Source organism: Syngnathoides biaculeatus, chromosome 4, assembly GCF_019802595.1.
Source record: "Syngnathoides biaculeatus isolate LvHL_M chromosome 4, ASM1980259v1, whole genome shotgun sequence".
In the NCBI taxonomy this organism is placed as follows: Eukaryota; Metazoa; Chordata; class Actinopteri; order Syngnathiformes; family Syngnathidae; genus Syngnathoides; species Syngnathoides biaculeatus.
The window spans coordinates 25,034,360-25,053,079 of NC_084643.1; the positions used below are offsets into that span (position 1 = coordinate 25,034,360).

The window sequence follows — 18,720 nt, forward strand, 5'->3', positions numbered from 1 at the left end:
GGTTTTACCACAGAATGGGCAAGGAAAGGGTTTCTCTCCCGTGTGAGTTCTCATGTGTGATACCAGATACGGTTTTTGACAGAATGTTTTACCGCAAGTTGAGCAGGTGTAGGGTTTTTCTCCTGTGTGGATTCTCATGTGTGATTCCATATTTTCTTTTTGTGAGAATGTTTTACTGCAAAATGAGCAAGTGAAGGGTTTTTCGCCCGTGTGTGTTCTCATATGCGACTCCAGGTGTGGCTTTTGAGAGAAGGTTTTACCGCAAGTTGAGCAGCTGAAGGGTTTTTCTCCCGTGTGTGTTCTCATGTGTGTCATCATGTGTTGTTTTTTAGCAAAACCTTTACCACAAACTGAGCAGGTAAAAAGTTTTGGACGCATTTGCGACGTTTCCTTGATGCCCGCCAGAGTCGTTGGACTTTCAGAGCAGCGCCACGTTCTGTCGTCACCTTCAGAGTCTGCCTCACCCTTCAAAGATCCTCCCATGTCGTCATTGTCCGACAGCGGCGCTAAGTGGTGGTCTAGGGCTGGTCCTCCGCAGTTGGCTCTCCTTGGACTGCGATGATGGAGCGGTGACCACTCAGGTGGTTTGTCTTTGTCTTGACATTCCACAGAGACGCCAGTCAATGGCAATTTGCTGACATCAGTCTCTTCCTTTTCTTCCTTAATGGAGAGGGGCCGTGCATCCTCGTCTTCTTCTTTCACCAGGAGGTGTTCCGGCTCCTCCTCTTTGACGTGCTGGGACTTCGGATTCCGCTCTTCCTGATTAACATGGGAAAGGTGTGGCCCTTCCTCTTCCTCTTTAACTTGTGAGGTCTGCCAAAGCTCCTGCTGAAGAATAATTGGTTGCTGGACAACTGCAGGGGACAAAATTATATTGTGAAATTTCCATATGTCATGTGTTAAATGTAAAAACACTGAAATGGAAAGTACAGTCTATTGTCCATTTTTACTGGATGTATCTAAATGGAGTCCTGCTGGGACTCATCACCTTTATTTGGGCATCTTTGGTGACATTAGGACCGTTACGATTACGATTCATCAAATTATCCCATTGCAGAAATATCACCAAATGTCATGCTTTCAGACTTGGTCTACTTCAGTGGCTCTCAAAGTGTTTTTTTGAGTGGCTTTTTTGAGGTGAAAAGTTTGAGAAGAGGATTGTGATTTTCAAGCTAACACAAGACAACGGCATTCACCGCAAAGCTTTCTTGTTCCGCCATGTTGTTGTTGTCGTGATTTTTTTCACATTTTACAAACTGGTTATAAAAAACAAAGTCACCACATCCCCCTTCAAATGCCCGATTGTTTGTAATACAAACAATTAAATCAAGATCAAGTCAAAATGTATTTAGCACTGTTACGTTGCAATATGACTGCAGTAAAAAGAGGCCCAGCAAACAATTACTTGAGGATGAGTAGGTGTTCAGTAAAAAAAAACAAAAAACTCCCAGTACTAAGTAATTAGTAACTTGATTTTTTTCTATTCAAAATATAATAACAATTGAGCAAAAATATAAAACAGGAATGTCTGAATTCAGGTATTTCCCAACAATATGACTTTAACCGAAACAATAGTACTTTTAATATGTATAACATAAATTAAGGTGAATTCGGCCACCAGAAATTGTCTGCAAAAAATCTTAAATTGATTTACATACAATGATGAAACAGCACAACACACTCGCCAGATTATTTCAATGTTTGTTGTTTTTCCCCAGGTTTCACACGAAATAGTCTCTTGGAATATTTTACTTCTCTATTACTTCTTTGTGTATGGTCACGTGACCACCAGACTCCGTTTGATTGGTTGAATAGATTTTTACGCATTCGGAGATTCATTGGATTGGCTAAACAGTCATGTGACAGTGCCCAAACTGGATGTTTCTTTTATAAAGCAAAACATATATGATCGCCCCCAACCAAAAAAAAAATATAGATAAAAGTTGAATCAATGAATGAAGTATACCGTAACTTAAAGTAAAACCAGTCTTTCTTCTTAACAAAAATAGTCAAGTAAAAAAGTATGTTAAAACTACTCAAGTAAAATTTATACCCAGAAATTACTCGAGTAAATTTAATACAGTACTTGTAGCACATTACAGAGAGGCTGAGTAAGAATAGGCTACTGCGGTATTGATTTTGCACAAGTGTGCACACCCTCTCATGGCTGGGGATGCGGACTAACCAATCAGAAAGTCACGTTAATTAGGAGTCAGCAAATACTTGCCACCATTTAAAGTTCCTTACATAAAGTTTGGATCTTATTTTTTTCCTGCATTGAAGCAGAATTTTCAAGGTTTTATGCTAACACTGACTGCAACTTAGAATCGTTCATAATTGCCTCCACCGTGACAAAGGCCTCTCTTCCGAATAAAGAAAACCATAAGTATTTCCAATTTATTTGCCAGCACTTGCTTCGTCGCAGAGTAATTTACGTGCCAATGAAACTACCATATTTATATTTTCAACACAATAAACCAATCAATAGTAAACGCACCTTCAACAATTTGATTGGCGGAAACTGTTTCGGGTTGTTGCCACTGACGCTCCTTCTTCCCTGTCCCTCGACAAAATTGCTTTTTTGACATTTTCATGTTGTTTTTGTGGTCGATCACACCACTTCACGCTCGAGCTTTGACTCCTTTTTCGGAATCGACGACGTTTTCCGCCTGTTCTTCTTCGGTCATAGTTTAACCGCAGCTCGAACAACATCCGGACGCTACTCGGTCACCCTCTTGTGGCGGTAGTAATGAGTGAAAACCGACAGAAAAAGGAGCTGCATAATGACGTCTTGTTTGTTTTGACTTGCGAGCTCAGTAAATACAACAAGCAGCAGTTTTGCAAATAGTGAACAACTAATCAAAATAGAGGTTTCAAGCTATTTTACGCCACACCAAATCCCAAGTAGTTATTTTAGGGTTGTTTTATCAAAAGGTTCATAAATACACTTGACTTCCGGTTTTTAAACGTAGTATTTGTTTTGAAGGATATACAGCCTTTAGTTGACTTCATTGAATGAAGCTATAATATTGAAGGAAACGACATGGATTGTGTATTTTTTGGGGAAAAAAATCATGTTAATTGATTAACATTGAAGGAAAGAGTTATGATGATTATTTTTTTAAGAAGAGCTTGCGACTGCTCTTCGAGAACGGAAGTCACAAAGGTATAATAAACCAGTCATGAACGAATTATTAGTTTCAGAATAAAGTCTTACAGTAACGCTATTACCAAAGACTATTTTTATTTTCCAAATCCTTCCATCCAAAAATACATAAAATAATATAATCGTAATAAATGATGGTCAAAGATGATTTCAGATCTTTAGATTACATTTTTAACCTGTTTTGCTTTTAGTTTGAAATGTTTCAACACGGTGTAAATTGTGTAGCGAGACGGTTGCCAGGCAACCGTGAGTCAAACACGTTTGAAGTTTCAAAGCGGGGCTCAGGAGTGAGTATATTATATTGCACTCTCAAGAAACATCTTAATTCAACTATCACTTGCACCTTCATAACGTCGGACCTGCGGGAACCAGGTGATTTAGACCAGTTAGTTGTCGGCAATAAATTCCTATAAAAGCTCGTCAGCTCTCAGAAGTTCAAATATAACATCCATCCATCAATTTTCTTAGCCGCTTATCCTCATAAAGGTCACGGGAGTGCTGGAGTCTATCCCAGCTGTCAACAAGCAGGAGGCGGGGTACACCCTGAACTGGTTGCGAGCCAATTCTAGGGCACATGGAGACAGAGTCACAATCACACCTAGAGGCAATTTAGAGTGTCCAATTAATGTTGCATGTTTTTGGGATGTGGGAGGAAACCGGAGTGCCCGGAGAAAAGGCACGGGGAGAACATGCAAACTCCACAGAGGGAGGGCTGGGATTGAACTCGGGTCCTCAGAACTGTGGGGCCAACGCTTTCCAGCTGCCCCACTGTGCCGCCTACAAGTATAACAGTAAGTTTTTATTTTTATTAAATTAATTTGTGCAGGCACAATGGCTGAAGCGCAGCGTCCCAAGCCCACCCAAAAGAGCGACCAGAATGACGCTGACAAACAAAGTCGAAGTAGGGAGTCTCAAGTCTACACTGCCACCAGAGAAACGCTTTTTGCACACGAGACCACGCACAGTAGAATGCATGCATTGGTAGGTAAGTGTAAATCCAGTTGTACCTTGACTTGTGAGTATCCTAAATTTGAATGGATTGAAGTTAGGCGCATCACTTTCTTTTTTTCCTTTGTTGTGATACAAAATTTGAGTATGAGTGCGCTTACACTTACATGTGTTTGAAGTGAGAAAAAAAGTGTAGCAATGAAACTATGAACGATATGATGAAGTCCTTTTTTCCAAGTTTAAAAATGTTTAATTTTAAAAAATGGGTATTTTATCGGTGTTGGGAACGGATTAATTACATTTTGGTTCATCTGAATGGGTAACATCGATTTGGTGTATAAAATAAGTTGGGAGCTTGATCACAGAATAGTGCAAACTCAGAAGTCAAGGTAAGACTATATGAAGAGTGAAATGTATCGAGTATATCCTCAAGTAAGGTCTCCACCCATCTTTCCAGTCACTTGATTGGGTCTCTGGGGTGAATTCCTCGCTTCCTGTGTACGTTCTGCAAGACCACAGTCAGCTGGTGTTCCTGTATGCCGGAGCTCACGTCGCGATCCTTTATAACCACACCACCAACTCCCAGCACATTCTCCAGGTAGAAAAAAGACTTGTATCACAATAATATTCACCACCAAAAATTGCAAGCTAATTCGATCCTTTTAGGGTCACTGCTCCCCCATTTCGTGTATGTGTGTCAGCGAAGACCGACGCTGGATCGCGACGGCAGACCAGAACAAGAAAAGCACAGTCATACTGTGGGATTCGTACTCTGGGTAGTTAGATTCTACATATCTATAACATGCTACAGTGAGCCCCCATTTATCATGGGGGATATGTTTTCGACCAGCCCCCGCAAAGTGAAAATTGAAAATGAATTAAAAATCCATGAAACAGAGAGACAATATCGTATGTTAGGCGTGGGCCAAATATCATTGAAACTTCCGGCTGAATCGAGATACACTGAGGGCTCTTTTTAGAGGTCAAGGGGTTCCAAACACTGTCGGGAAGGCGGAACCAGAGAACATGCCACCGATCCACAGGACCGGATACCAGTTACCAGGGCGACAATGATGCACTGTGCCAATGTATTGTCCTGGGGGGTAAAAGAACAAGGAGATCATCGGTGCTCGGGGGAGGATGTTCATTCAAGGATTTCTCGCAGTGCAGCGAAAAAATAAGTATTTGAACACCCTGCTATATTGCAAGTTCTCCCACTTAGAAATCATGGAGGGGTCTGAAATTTTCATCGTAGGTTCATGTCCACAGTGAGAGAGATAATCTAAAAAGAAAAATCCAGAAATCACAATGTATGACTTTTTAACAATTTGTTTGTGTGGTACAGCTGCAAATAAGTATTTGAACAGCTGTCTATCAGCTAGAATTCTGACCCTCAAAGACTTGTTAGTCCGCCTTTAAAAGTCCACCTCCACTCCACGTATTATCCTGAATCAGATGCATCTGTCTGAGGTCGTAAGATGCATAAAGACACCTGTCCACCCCATACAATCAGTAATACTCAAAGTTGTAACATGGCCAAGACCAGAGAGATGTCCAAAGACACCAGAGACAAAATTGTACAACTGCACACGGCTGGAAAGGGCTACGGAGAAATTGCCAAGCAGCTTGGTGAAAAAGGTCCACACTTGGAGCAATCATTAGAAAATGGAAGAAGCTAAACGTGACGGTCAATCTCAATCAGAGTGGAGCCCCATGCAAGCACTAACAGGTCTTTGAGGGTCAGAATTCTAGCTGATAGACAGGTGTTCAAATGCTTATTTGCAGCTGCATCACACAAAAAAGTCATTAAAAAAAAATCATACATATTTTTCTTTTTAGATTATCTCTCTCACAGTGGATATCCACGTACGATGAAAATTTCAGACCCCGCCATGATTTCTAAGTGGGAGAACTTGCAATATACCAGAGTGTTCAAACACTTATTTTCTTCACTGTACTGCGAGAAATCCTTGAATGAGTTTTAATACAATATGGTTCTCAAGCAGACAAAACACGATGTAACCAAACAAGATAGTGCTTGCACCAACGCTGGTACGTAAACGTGCTGAGGTTCTGTCAAATTGCTGTTTGTCGCTCTGTGCCCTGGAATTGGCTGGCCACCAGTTCAGGGTGTACCCTCCCTCCTGCCTCTTGACAGCTGGGATAGGCTCTAGTACTACCATGGCCCTTGTGAGGATAAGCGGCTAAGAAAATTGATGGCCGGATGGATGGATGGATGGATGGATGTCAGTAGGGAAACAACTGCAACTTTAAAACACATGGAGCAGCAATATATACAAATAGAAAATTAAGAACAATCATGGTCTTACATGATTATATTCTTCATGTTTTGGAGGAATAACAGCTATTACAGTTAACTTTGGGGTCTCCTCTTTCTCTTCTGTTTGCTATTAATCATGCTGCATGTCTTCGAGTAGACCTCAATAGACCCTAACCCTGACCCCCTGTGGGGACGGCGCGCAGTCCTCCACTTAGACTTGCCTGTATACAATGAAAACCCATGAAAAACTCCAAAATCTGTGACACAGTGGGGAAAATTATCTATACAATTGTGCTTCAGTTGATACGATATGTTTGGAACATTACAGCATTCCCGTTCATACATTGTTCGACTGCCACCCGGATGGGGGAGTCATTGCCACTGGGTTTTCGGGGGACGCTAAACAGCTGGTGACGCTCGGGAAGGAGAGAGAGCAAGTGAGTTCAAGTTGTTGCCCTCTATTCTACCTCACCTGGTGGACTGGCCTTGCCTGTCTCCTGCTCACGAATGAAGAGTAAAACCGTGTAATTGGAATGTTGAATGACTTTCAGTGCTGCTGTTTGTTCACAGTGCGTGTGTATCTGGGATTGGACCACCGACTCCAACGAGCCACTGTGGCTCACCGAGCTCAGCCCTGAGTATGGTTATCAAGTAAGTAGCGTTAAAGGTAAATCATCCATCACCTAGCACAAAATTTAGCATTCAGTCAAATAACACTAAAACACGTTTATTTGTTTTACAGAATCACATCATTTTCAACCCAAAAAATAGCACCCAGTTGCTCAGCAGCAGTGAAAGCCAAGTCTTGTTTTACAGCACGGTGAGTTAGTGCCGTGTTTGATGTGGTCCGGCATACAATTCTAAAAAAAAAAAAAAAATCAAAGCCACTGGAGGACTTTATAAAAAGACAAATGGCACGGTTGTTCCAATAATTCTTTCTTGGATTAAGCAGTTGCTCTTTTTTAGGCACAGAGAAGTTTGCAATATGTTCCCCTCAAGATTATTAAGGTAATTATTTACTCTCTGACACTTTGCTTAATTGGATCATGCCCATTACGTTTTTCTATTTTGATATGTGATGAATATTTTAATCAGCAAATATTAATAATTTTTTTTAACTTTTTGTTTTTACATTTTATGATGTACAGTACATTATACAGTCGTCATTTGTTTTTTTAATCATTCATTCAGTCAATCATATAATTCTTTTCAATCATTTTTATCTAGGTTCACTTGTAATATTTCCTTATATATACTGTATGTTACGTACCATATTTAAAAATTACAACATTTTAATTTTATTGACTTTTTAAAATATCTGTCCATTTATGCTTTTAAATATATGTTCATAATTGTTCAAGCAATTATTTTATGATACATTTTCCTGTACGTTTCTATATTCATGAATGGATTTGATTTTATTGTTTTTAAATTTGTTTTATCCTAATCTCAATACATCCATATTTTGTGAGATTGATTTATGAGGATTTTTATCCCTAATAACAATTTGAATTCCCCAATGAGTATTCATGATTTTTTTGAATTAAGTGATTTTTCTTTTGATGTTTTTGTTTATTTTATGTATCATTTGTTAGTTTATATAATATGTATTCGTGATTGGTTAAATATATTTTGTTTAGAAAGGTCTTCAGTACTATCCATTTAAAAATGTAAATATATCTTCATGATTTATTTTGGAGATGTTTTTCCCTCTGCACCTTTACTGTATTTTAAAATGTTTATGTCACTTTGATTTATTTGTCTTACGTTTACATTTTGTCCCATTTTTGAAGAATCTATTTTTTGAATCTATGTTTTGGAAATATATTTTCAAACGTTGTTACACTTGGTCTTATTTTCATCCATTCATTTGTATTCATTCCTCCCCGGTTCTTGTCATTAGCTGGGCGACGCGGCCACCTTGGAACTGAACGCATCTCTCTTCCCTCAATCCACACCCGAGTTCTGCGAAATCCTCAAACTGGCCGGCGGGCCTCTGAGACCGTCTGTTTTCCACTGGCGGGATCTCCGAATAATTACCCCGTCGAGGGCGGGCATCATTATGGTCTGGGAGCTCACGCAGGACCTGGCCTCAAACCAAAGGCTGAGCCGAGACCGAGTGAAGATAATCTCGCTGCAGGAGCATCCCATCACCGTACTGACTGTGGTTGACAAGTATGTACAAGTCATCTTTTTAGTCAATGCATTCAAGGTATTCTACACCCAAAGAAATATTTGCATCATTTTTCCATTAAAATTTGTCTACCTAAAAGTTTGCTTGAAATGATTTACACCATTCTGACTTCAAGTCATGGGTCTCACAAATTTTAGCAGTTTTCATTATGTATGACTATAATTCAGCATTATTACATTTCTCACCTCTCAGATCTCAAAGTTTCCCTCACTTTATTACATTCCAGTTCATCCTGAGCTCTTTAGCATTGAGACGGCATTTTTTATAAAAATCGCATTCTCCGTTTGAATTGGTTTCTTTGATGTGACAGCTGCATCATCACCGGGGACACGCGAGGCCACATCAACTTTTACGACGAGAACATGCTGCTCCTGACCTGGTTCACCCAGTTGAACCTGGACCCCATTGTCTCGATTTCCTTTTCTAAGGAGTTTGCAGGAGGATACCTGGAAGACGGCACTGTGGATACCAAGCCAGTACTTGGCCGGTAAAAATCCTCAGAAGAAAATTAACATAGATTCACAGTGCCGCACCCACATGCTCTTTCTCATATAAACACTTATTTCACACATGATATCGTTTTACCTCATGTAATGTTAGCTGTCATCTACTTGATTTTTCCAAGTTATCTCACATTTCCAGTGATATTTTGCATGTAATCTCATCTATTGTTTTATCTCCTATTTCATTTATAATCTCATCTCATTTAATCCCTCCTTTCACATCTAACTTCTGTATTCTGATAATATCTCATTTTATCTCATCTAAAGTTTTAATTAACACGTAAAGTCATCTCATTTAATCCCTCCTTTCACATCTAATTTCTGTAGTCTGATAATATCTCATTTTATCTCATCTAAAATTTTAATTAACACATCGCTTGTTTCACATGCACTGTCATCTCTTATTTTTCCAGTAATCGAATTTTTCATCTCAATTCAGATGTAATGTCATCCCATCTAATATCTCATTCCACTTGTAATATCATCTCTTTATAAATTTCATGAGTGATCTCTTATCTGATTTTTCGCCCGTGTGTACTGTCATCTCATTTATTGGCAGTTTCACATTTAATGTCAGCTCAATATCGTTTGTTGGCCTAGTTTGTTTGGAATTTTTTTAAAATATGTCGTAATCTGATCTCTCATTTTACAGTACATCTCATCCCTTGTTTGATCTCATCTCTTCTCGTCCCTCATTTTACTCAGTCTCATTTGCTCATTTTTGGAACCCCTCACCAAATCCCTTTCATCTCTCATTTTCTAATCTCTCAACATGTAATCTCAGCTCTCATTTGTGTGCAGCAATTTTGTGGTGTCCTCATCAACCTCCACGGTCATCCATGTGAACGTGGAAAAAGGCACGTGGCGGGTCCTGTTGCAGGAGAACTGCGACCCCCTCCACGCCGTGGCCTGCCATCCCAAACAGCCCCTTGTCGTCATGGGCAACCAGAGCGGTATTTTAAAGGTTTGGGACTACCGGCGGAAGCGGACCGTCCGCAGGACGGTTTTGGAGAAGGAGAAAGAGATCCAGTGTGTCACCATTGACCCACAAGGTGACCGTGGATAGACATTTGAGCATTTATTGTCTGTCAGGCTAAATCTGGTACTAAAATGTGGATTTCATTGAACCCGGACATGTTTTGTTTCTTCCCGAGCAGGACGTTACCTGGCGGTGGGTTTTGCTAGTGGAGCCGTTCACTTTCTGGATGTCGACACTTTACAAAGCGATCCCAAGGAGTGTTTCGATTACCCCCCAGACAGCATCAGCCACATGAGTTTTTCACACGACTCCAACTACCTTGCCACAGCAGTGAGTTGTATTATTTACCTTTGGCCAAAGGAATCCTCTCCTGTCTTTCTTGCAATTTCTCATTTCGTTTCAGAATTTTATCTAATCTAATCCCTTTTGTCATCTCTCACTCACCTCAGGCAATCTCATCTCTTTTCTCATGTAGTGTAATCTAACCTTGTGCTACTTTATCTGTCATTTCCAATTTTGCATTCTCGTCTCATTCCTCAAATAATCCCCAATTTCATTCCTCTCTAAATTGCGCCATGTATGACTATCTCTTATCGGATCTTTTTATCCTATATTGTCTCACATTTGATGCCATCTTTCATATAACGTGTAACGTCATCTCATGTGACATTTCATGTCATCTCACATTTAAAGATCACTCATACACTGACATTCATGACTATAGGACTCTCCTAATCCCTCAATTGACATATAACAATATTATTTCTCTCCTATCATTACACATTTAATCTCCTCTCTGGAATTGATTGATTGTCATGCCCACCTCTACATTTCAACGACCTTTTGTCCAAAGAAATAGTCTGACTGCATATCTTTAATACTGCAGCGAAGATAATGAGCGAAGTTGTTCCCCGTCAGGATGTGGGGAAGGCAGTGACTTTGTTCCGCATGCAGCCACCTCTGTGGATCTACTTGGGCAGGTACCGCTCCCACTATAAGCCCATTATGGACCTCCTGTTTGGGGTGCACCAGGACAGTGCCAAGCCCAGACTGTTCACACTGGGGGTGGACCGTCTATTGGTAAGTCTGCAAGTGATTTATTTATTTATTGTAAAATAAATAAATCAATCTAATATTAAATATTACATTTATACAGAAAATATTTATTTAGGTGGAGCAATTTGTTAGAGTGTCTTGGCTCACAGTTCTGGGGACCAGGGTCCAAATCCCGGCCCGCCTGTGTGGAGTTTGCATGTTCTCCCCATGCCTGCGTGAGTTTTCTCAGGGTACTCCGCTTTCCTCCCATATCCCCAAAAAACATGCAACATTAATTGGACACTCTAAATTTCCCCTAGGTAGGATTCTGAGTGCGATTGGCTGGGAACCAGTTCAGGGTGTACCTTGCTTCCTGCCTGTTGACAGGTGGGATAGGCTCCAGCACTCCCTTGACCCTTGTGAGGATAACCGGCGAAGAAAATGGATGGATTATAGTTACATGGTTTCAGCAGTTAATAAAAAAAATCCTCCATGTACTCTCTTTGTTCTTTGAGCACCTGCCCTTCCAAAACACCATTATGTGTACAACTAGCATTTCCCCCTTTTGTCTCTTGTCCCTTCTCAATTGAGCATTGCATTTTGCAATGGTTGTACTCCCGCTCCTCAACCTTATAGCTTCTCTTCCGTGTCAATGACCCACAAATCCGTGTGTAAGTGCGTTGTGTGACACACACCCCTGGCTTAGACCGTGTAGAACTCAGCTGTTGGGACTAACAGGTGGAGTACGACGTGGAGAGCAGTGATGTGGGCCAGTTGGTCATCCTGAGTTCCAAGCGCCTTGAGCAGAGTGCGGTGCCCAAGTGCATGACCTGGTACCCGCCTCTTAGCGCTGAGGAGCTTCTGGTGGTGGCCTCAGACCAATACAAGATGAAGCTTTTCAACAGCACCTCCAAGACGTGCAGGTGACAAACAATCACTACTATTATCAGAAGGAAGAAGACTTTTTTTCTGTAATGGAATAACCTCTGTATTTTGCAGATTGCATGATTCATCACTTTAACTGCTCCCTTTGCATAATTGACATTGTTAACACACTTATCTAATAGATTTCACATCTTGCACGTCTTATAAGGAATAATTCCTGTAAACAGAAATGTCTCTTGTTCTTTCTTCTAGTTGCTATATTGTTCCTTGTTCTCTGTTCTGTATGTTGTACCAGGGCAGCACCGACTGCTGGAGAAAAAGTCCTTGTCTTCTACACACTTGGCCATTAAAACTGATTCTAATTCTGATTCTGAATTGAAATAATTTCCACACATGGTTCACACATCTGCTTGAGAGTTCTGAGGAACCGGGTTCACACCCAGACTCACTTGTGTGTAGTTTGCATTCATGTTTGCATGCTCGCCATGCGTGCGTGGGTAAGTTGAAAACTGTGGGAAAGTGAAAACTCCAAATTGCCTGTAGGTGTGAATGTGAATGTAAATGGTTGGTTGTTTATATGTCCCCCGCAATTGGCTGGAGACCAGTTCAGGGTTTACCGTGCTTCCCACCCGAAGACAGCTGGGATAGGCTGATAAGCGGTATAGAAAATGTATAGATGGAATTTTAACAAAATCGTGGAACATTTTCTAATGGAATAGAATTGAAAGTCTTTGCATATACAGTGGAACCGTGATTTAATGGACTTCGAGGGTCTGTTCAAACAGCAGCTTATGCAGGGTTACGAAAACTTGGGTCCTTGTATCTGATCGACTCCAACAGAAAGACTCTCCTCGGGCCAACATACGGAAGCCCCGTTAAGAAAATTGCGATTCTACCGACGTCTGCAGACAACGAGAGGGGCTCGTATTACATGGCGTACGTCACGGACGACAAGGTCAATACATTTGCTTCCAGACTGAACTGTTCACCACCCAGGACTGAGTAAATCTTGCTTGGTCTTCCAGGTTGGCTTGCAGATCCTGCCTCTGGACGGCAACCCTTACAAGTCCCAAGCGGTCGTCTGCCATCCGACCGGCGTGTCGGCCTTCGCCTACTCCCACGACGGACTCTTTGTTTTCACCGCAGGCGGATCTGACTGCACGGTCCTGTCCTGGCAGATAAGTTACAGGTAACCTTAGCATGCAACTTACTTTGCTCACAAAAAGTTTCAAGAAATTTTCCGATGTTCTCAGAGGGATGTAGCTATTGAGCTCAAAGTAACAAGGCATCATCAACAGGTTGAAACTAAGACTGGAAGAGTCACGGAAAAGCATAGAAATGGACATCTTTAGAATTATTGATGGTTCAAACACTCGTTTCCTACTAGTAACCTTATATAGTGGTATCACACACAGACAAAAAAAAAACCACAATAAGCCAAAGAAAAAGTAACATACACACGCATGTAGTTCTTCCTCTGGGGTGGACAGACTTTTGGTCTAAGGGGCTGTATTTCATTATTTAGGGTGCATTCACACCTGCCACATTTGTTCCATTTTATACAAAAGTTTGTTTCCCCCTTGGGTTGGACCTCTTGTGCACGTGCAAACACACACAAGCGAATCCTGGTGCGTTCCAAAAAAGTCACTCTGAGACCTCCTTTTTGAAGTGGTCTCTGTGCTCTTCCGAACTGGCTCGGTACTGTTCATTTGTGAAACGACCTCGATCTGACCCAGGTCCAAGAAACATAAGCCTGAAGGAGCTGCCGTAGCCACGAGCAAGGGACATCATGGGGAAAAGGTTGCTTCTCAGTGTTGCTAATGCATGTTTAGCCATTTTGTGATCCCGCTCTACGATCTGATCTCTGGACCGTCTATGTATGTGCGTGTGAGTGAATACCTAAAATTGTGGTCCAGTGAAATTGTTGTATTCATTGTATGCATGAATTGTACGCATGTCTTGGCTCTTTCCGGTGAGTGCAGTGCCCTGGAGGGAGCGGCAGCTTTGGGAGGAAAAGAGCTGACACCATATTACACTCTTTTAGAGGGAGGCAGGAATGGAGACTTCTACAGGGTGAGTATGAAATTTCATTAATTGGGTGTTTTGACGGTGTAACAGTTCAGTATAAGCAGTTCAGGCTGGCAATGGCAGAGTAACTTACCACAGCAGGATTTGTCCATTCAGCTTCTGACGTACTGTGCTTAGGAAATCGAGGACTTTTTCTATTACTGTCAAATTCACAATCAAGGCCTGGATTCTATGGAGACTCGTCAGTTATCTCCCAAAATCCCTCTGACCGAATTACCTTCCCTGATGCGTGCTTTGGCTTTCTTCCCGACTGAACAAGAGGTACGCGCCACATTTTACAATGACAGATTCTGCTGCAGAACACATTTTTCTGTTTCTGTTTTATCACTACATTGTGGTTGATTAAAACTGTAATTTTCATTATTCATGTTTTTTTTTTACAGTTTTAGCTTGCCCCACAACTTGTGAGTTTTTCAATTTACAGCCTTCGCTTGCGAGTAAGTTTACATTTGGCAACTCTTGAGTGAAGTGGAAAAAAAGGTACATTAATATCCTCTAAAGCCCTTGCATGTTGCGAAGGACAGCCACAGCTGCTTTCAGGCATTTATTGGACAGGACAAACAGCCAAATAAATTATTGGGAACACTTGCAAGGAGCTACTGTAGGCCACATATCACAGCCAGATGCTCAAATGCAGACTAACCAACTTCAGCTCCTGAAGTCATTCTCTTTGCCATGTCCCTCAAAGGGGAGATCCAGTGCTTCGCATGAACAGTGTATCCATTAGGTAATGTAATGTGTACCCTATTTTGACAACATGATGTTGAATCCTCTCTCATTTAATTGTGTTTTAAGAAGATTTTTATCAACAATTACGAATTTTCAGGGGCACTGCCATCTTCGCGAGTCACATGACCTATGAAGGCGGGGCGCAAGCTCCAGCGGCGACCCTCGAGGCGAGCTTCGAGGTCCGGGGAGGCCGTTAGCCGGGCTTCGGCGGAGGCCTTTAGCCTATCTTCGGCATCCGGGGCCAACGGCCACCGCCGCCTGGAAGCTCGGCTCACGGCCTGCCGCCGGAACTCCCTCGTCATTCCGCCCGAAGAACCATCCGAATATTCAACATTAATTACAGCCACAGGTTCAAATCTGTATGGAAGTATTCCTCCGTCTTCCCGATCAACCGATTTTGGTATTTCTTCATCAGATGAGGATAAATACGAGAAATCGGCGCTGGGCATAAATGGTGTCCCATGTAATCGAGCCTTTGTTGCGGCACGATACATGTCACATCCGTGCACGTAGGTCATGTGACTCGCAAAAATGGCAGCGCCCCTGAAAATTAGCAATTGTCGATAAAAATCTTCTCAAAACACTATTAAATGAGAGGGGATTTAACATCACATTGTCAAAATAGGGTACATATTACATGACCTATTGGATACACTGTTCATGCAAAAGCACTGGATTCCCCTTTAAAGGTGCACTACGACATGTATAGAAATTGAATTACTCTTTTATAAAAACCTCTGCATTGTTTTTTGTCTGTTGTATTTTTTTTTTTTTTAGAAAGCTGTGCAAATTGTATGGAATATAAAAAAAATGCTTTTGCAAGGGCTGGAACAGATTGATGGCACTTAATCACCCCCCCTGCCCCCAGACCATGCCTCTTCAATGGGCATTACAATGTGTACAGTATACAGTACCTATACTGTACTTTGGGACCATATTCTCGCATGTCCGAGAGGTGCACAGCTGTGCATTCTTCCTGCTGTGCACTTTTGGCCATCAATTCATGTCTGATATTCACGTAACCGTGACCCAGGAATGCACTCTGGGTGGAGCAACCCAAAATGTGGCTGTTCGCAGTTAAATTTTGATCTGCGTTCACCATGCGCCCATTATCCTGTGGACTGAACCACTTTTTCTATTCAGCATTCCAGAGGCGCCCCATGAAGGTGAAAGAACATATTGCATGTTTTGATCCAATTAACTGACTGGGTCCAATTCCAGTGATGGCCTTGCAGTGATTTTGCAGCATTTATTTCAGACAGAAAAAGAAAATACATACTTGAGTGGTGCGCACATCAGCCCTGCTCCTGTCTCACTGCCGATTATTAATTATCATGTACGCATTCGCCGATTAAGCATGGTGGTTGAGTCACTCATTCAAAGACAATCTCCATCGGTAGAAGGTGCACAAGACAGGTATGTAAAAAAAAATACTTGCGGACGACCGGGAACGGGAGTATGCCTTTTAATGTATGCAATAATTTTGTGTGTGTTGAAATATTTTAAAATGTGTTTAAAGCATATTTGAATGGTTGAAAACCCTATTTCAAATAGTATTCTTTTCATGGGTTGTCTGGAGGTTTCATTCGTTTTATTTTGGGCAGGTTGAAGACATGCTGAACGAGGTGAAGTTGGGCCAGTACGCAGAAACGGGACAGTACATCACAGACATCAACCTGGAAGAGCTGATCAAACTGTACATCAACCACCGGCCTGCTTTTGGCATCTCGGCAGATGAGCTGGCCACAGCCTTTGAGGTCCTGGGCGATGGGGTCGGCCCCACGGGGCAGCCCATTCTGCATCGAGACCGAATGCTGGAACTGCTGCAAGTCCGAGGTACAGTATATAATACAAAAATTGTACAAATCTGTCACTTTGTGTCCTGAACCAGAAAGTACCATACTCAGTAAAAATACAAAAATATACTACAATATAGCTATATAAAAAAATTTTTTTGTCTTTGTTAATGAACCATAAAGTTGCCTACTAACAAACAGACAAATATGGTGCAATTTGGCAGTTAGGGTCCCTTAATCGCAAAGGTGATGCTGGGGTTTGAGTTTGTGGGCTAGTATCATAACTTGACATTGAACTGGACCATTTGCTGGTTGCCTGGCAGTGTTGCCATGGAGATGAGTCTTTTAATGAGTCCAAATGCAATGGACATAATCCCCTCCTCAACCAAAAAAATCAAACATGGTATGGTGCTATCGTCTTGCATTATTCACAATAAACTGTGAAGTAGCCAACCAACATATAAATAGCCAACTGCACACTTTGTGTTTCACTTTTTGGGTGGAGCTTTGCCATTTGAGGGATCCCTCCACCCAATAAAGTCAAGATATGTGTACTCCTGTCGTGTAATCTCACATCATTCGCAATGAAGCAGGTACTAGCCTAGCGCTACAATAGACAAAAATGACACACGCCACCATCTTCTCCTTTGTTTTGCCTTATTTGTCTTTTTGCCATTTATATCACAATGTCAGGCATCCCCTTCACCCTGGAATAAAAAAAAAAAACTACACTCCTGTCTTCTTGCGTTGTAAATAAACCTGGGACTAGCCTACTAAACTACAATCTACTCATGAACATATGAAACTTGAGAAAAACATCGTACCTCATCGTCATCCCTTTGATTGAGCGGAATTCACCATAAAGACAAAGTTCATTGACATTACTTCTTTGTTATCGTCAAAGGGCAGGCTGCTGATTGCAGAAATTATTACACCAACAAAATTAGTATGTGCAGCACACTTTTTTTTTTTTTTTTTACCTCAGCAGCAGATGTTACTCTATAGTTTTTCTGTCATGTTGCATGGATAACAAGGGCAATACGTTGCTGTCACATTTCATTTTCTGATCATATTTTGATTTGATGTTATGTTGAAATAGGGGAAGCCATGACAGAGGATGAGCTGGCAGACAGTTTCACTGCACTGTTAGGGCTCTTTGAAGTCAAAGAAGAAGAAAGTCCCGAGGTCGACTTTGTTAAATCTGAAAGTATGTATGCATACTTCCACTGCTTTATAATTCCATATATAATATTGCTTTTTTTTTTTTTTTAGATGTGAGCCAAGAGTACGCTCTGGAGAGTGTGATCCCAGAGGAGATATCCATGGAAACATTTACACGCCACATCCTAGGCCTCCCATCATCATTACCATCATCATCATCGTCGTCGTCATCGCCATCAGTGACGCTCAACAGAGGACCCAAAGCATCAGATCAACGGCTGGATAACATTTAAATGGAAAATACAGTACAATGATATTAATATTGCACACAATTAAAGCAAACAAAAAGTTAGGTATATTTACATGATAATATTGTATATGATTTTTGGTATACAGGCCTAGTGAGGATAAACTTTCTGGTTCTTCCTAAACTCAAAACATTCAAGTGAATTTTCATGGCGGGAGATGAAAAAAATTGATATACAGCAACATTCTAACGTGATGTGAACAAACGGGATGATTCCATCCCGGCCGATTTATTTATTTATTTTTTGGGGTTAACAACATACTAAATTTCATGTTTTAGGTGTCAGTGGCACTTTAAGACTCACTAATATTTGAAACGGTGTATTATTGCTTGATATTGTATCATAAGATATTGTATAGTATGGTATGGTATGATATAGTAAGGTATTATACATCAGGTATAGTATGATATGATTTATAATGTATATCAGGTACGGCACATCATACTTAGTGTGTTGTATTTTATTTTAGTAAGTTATGTTACCATATACCATATTATATACATAATTCGTGGGTCAATCTGACCTGCTGCATGAGTCAGGAAATAAAACAATAGATAATGAACATATAACACCACAATACAACACAGTGGATTTAATTGTGAATGCTCTGTGAAAAATACTGTACTATATTCACGGATAAATACACG

General features: G+C 41.0%; 2 protein-coding genes across 5 annotated transcripts in view; one reads left to right on the plus strand and one right to left on the minus strand.

Annotated features, from left to right (window-relative positions):
- LOC133500066 (zinc finger protein OZF-like) overlaps positions 1 to 2,708 on the minus strand; it is a 3,632-nt gene extending 924 nt beyond the window's left edge. Inside the window, exons 1-2 of the mRNA XM_061818648.1 lie at positions 2,498 to 2,708; positions 1 to 854 (exon numbers count right to left, since the gene is read on the minus strand). The exon at positions 1 to 854 is cut by the window's left edge and continues 924 nt beyond it. Of these exons, the coding sequence (XP_061674632.1) occupies positions 1 to 854; positions 2,498 to 2,594 (951 nt within the window). The 5' untranslated portion in view covers positions 2,595 to 2,708. The remainder of the gene's footprint in view (positions 855 to 2,497) is intronic.
- A 698-nt stretch (positions 2,709 to 3,406) lies between these two features.
- cfap251 (cilia and flagella associated protein 251) lies at positions 3,407 to 18,621 on the plus strand. 4 transcript variants are annotated; one of them, XM_061818634.1, is made up of 21 exons: positions 3,407 to 3,453; positions 3,993 to 4,147; positions 4,572 to 4,712; positions 4,781 to 4,890; positions 6,724 to 6,832; positions 6,966 to 7,046; positions 7,138 to 7,215; positions 7,362 to 7,403; positions 8,299 to 8,570; positions 8,900 to 9,076; positions 9,894 to 10,144; positions 10,250 to 10,401; positions 10,990 to 11,151; positions 11,845 to 12,029; positions 12,832 to 12,946; positions 13,017 to 13,180; positions 13,974 to 14,064; positions 14,197 to 14,340; positions 16,413 to 16,644; positions 17,704 to 17,811; positions 17,877 to 18,621. In XM_061818634.1, the coding sequence occupies exons 2-21, from the start codon at positions 3,998 to 4,000 to the stop codon at positions 18,056 to 18,058; spliced, it is 2,946 nt and encodes a 981-aa protein (XP_061674618.1). In that variant the 5' UTR covers positions 3,407 to 3,453; positions 3,993 to 3,997; the 3' UTR covers positions 18,059 to 18,621. The 4 variants fall into 4 exon arrangements, with proteins under 4 accessions (XP_061674618.1, XP_061674617.1, XP_061674619.1 ...); XM_061818633.1 differs by having other exon boundaries at positions 3,444 to 3,538; XM_061818635.1 differs by lacking the exons at positions 3,407 to 3,453; positions 4,781 to 4,890 and having other exon boundaries at positions 4,007 to 4,147; positions 17,877 to 18,531.
- Positions 18,622 to 18,720: the final 99 nt, after the last annotated feature.

Bases quoted from the DNA above. Each gene is read 5' to 3' on its own strand.
- cfap251 (XM_061818634.1), top strand. From the start codon at position 3,998: ATGGCTGAAGCGCAGCGTCCCAAGCCCACCCAAAAGAGCGACCAGAAT. The intron at 11,152-11,844 runs GTAAGTCTGCAA...TGGGACTAACAG, and splicing joins TGGGGGTGGACCGTCTATTG to GTGGAGTACGACGTGGAGAG. The intron at 14,065-14,196 runs GTGAGTATGAAA...TACTGTGCTTAG, and splicing joins GGAATGGAGACTTCTACAGG to GAAATCGAGGACTTTTTCTA.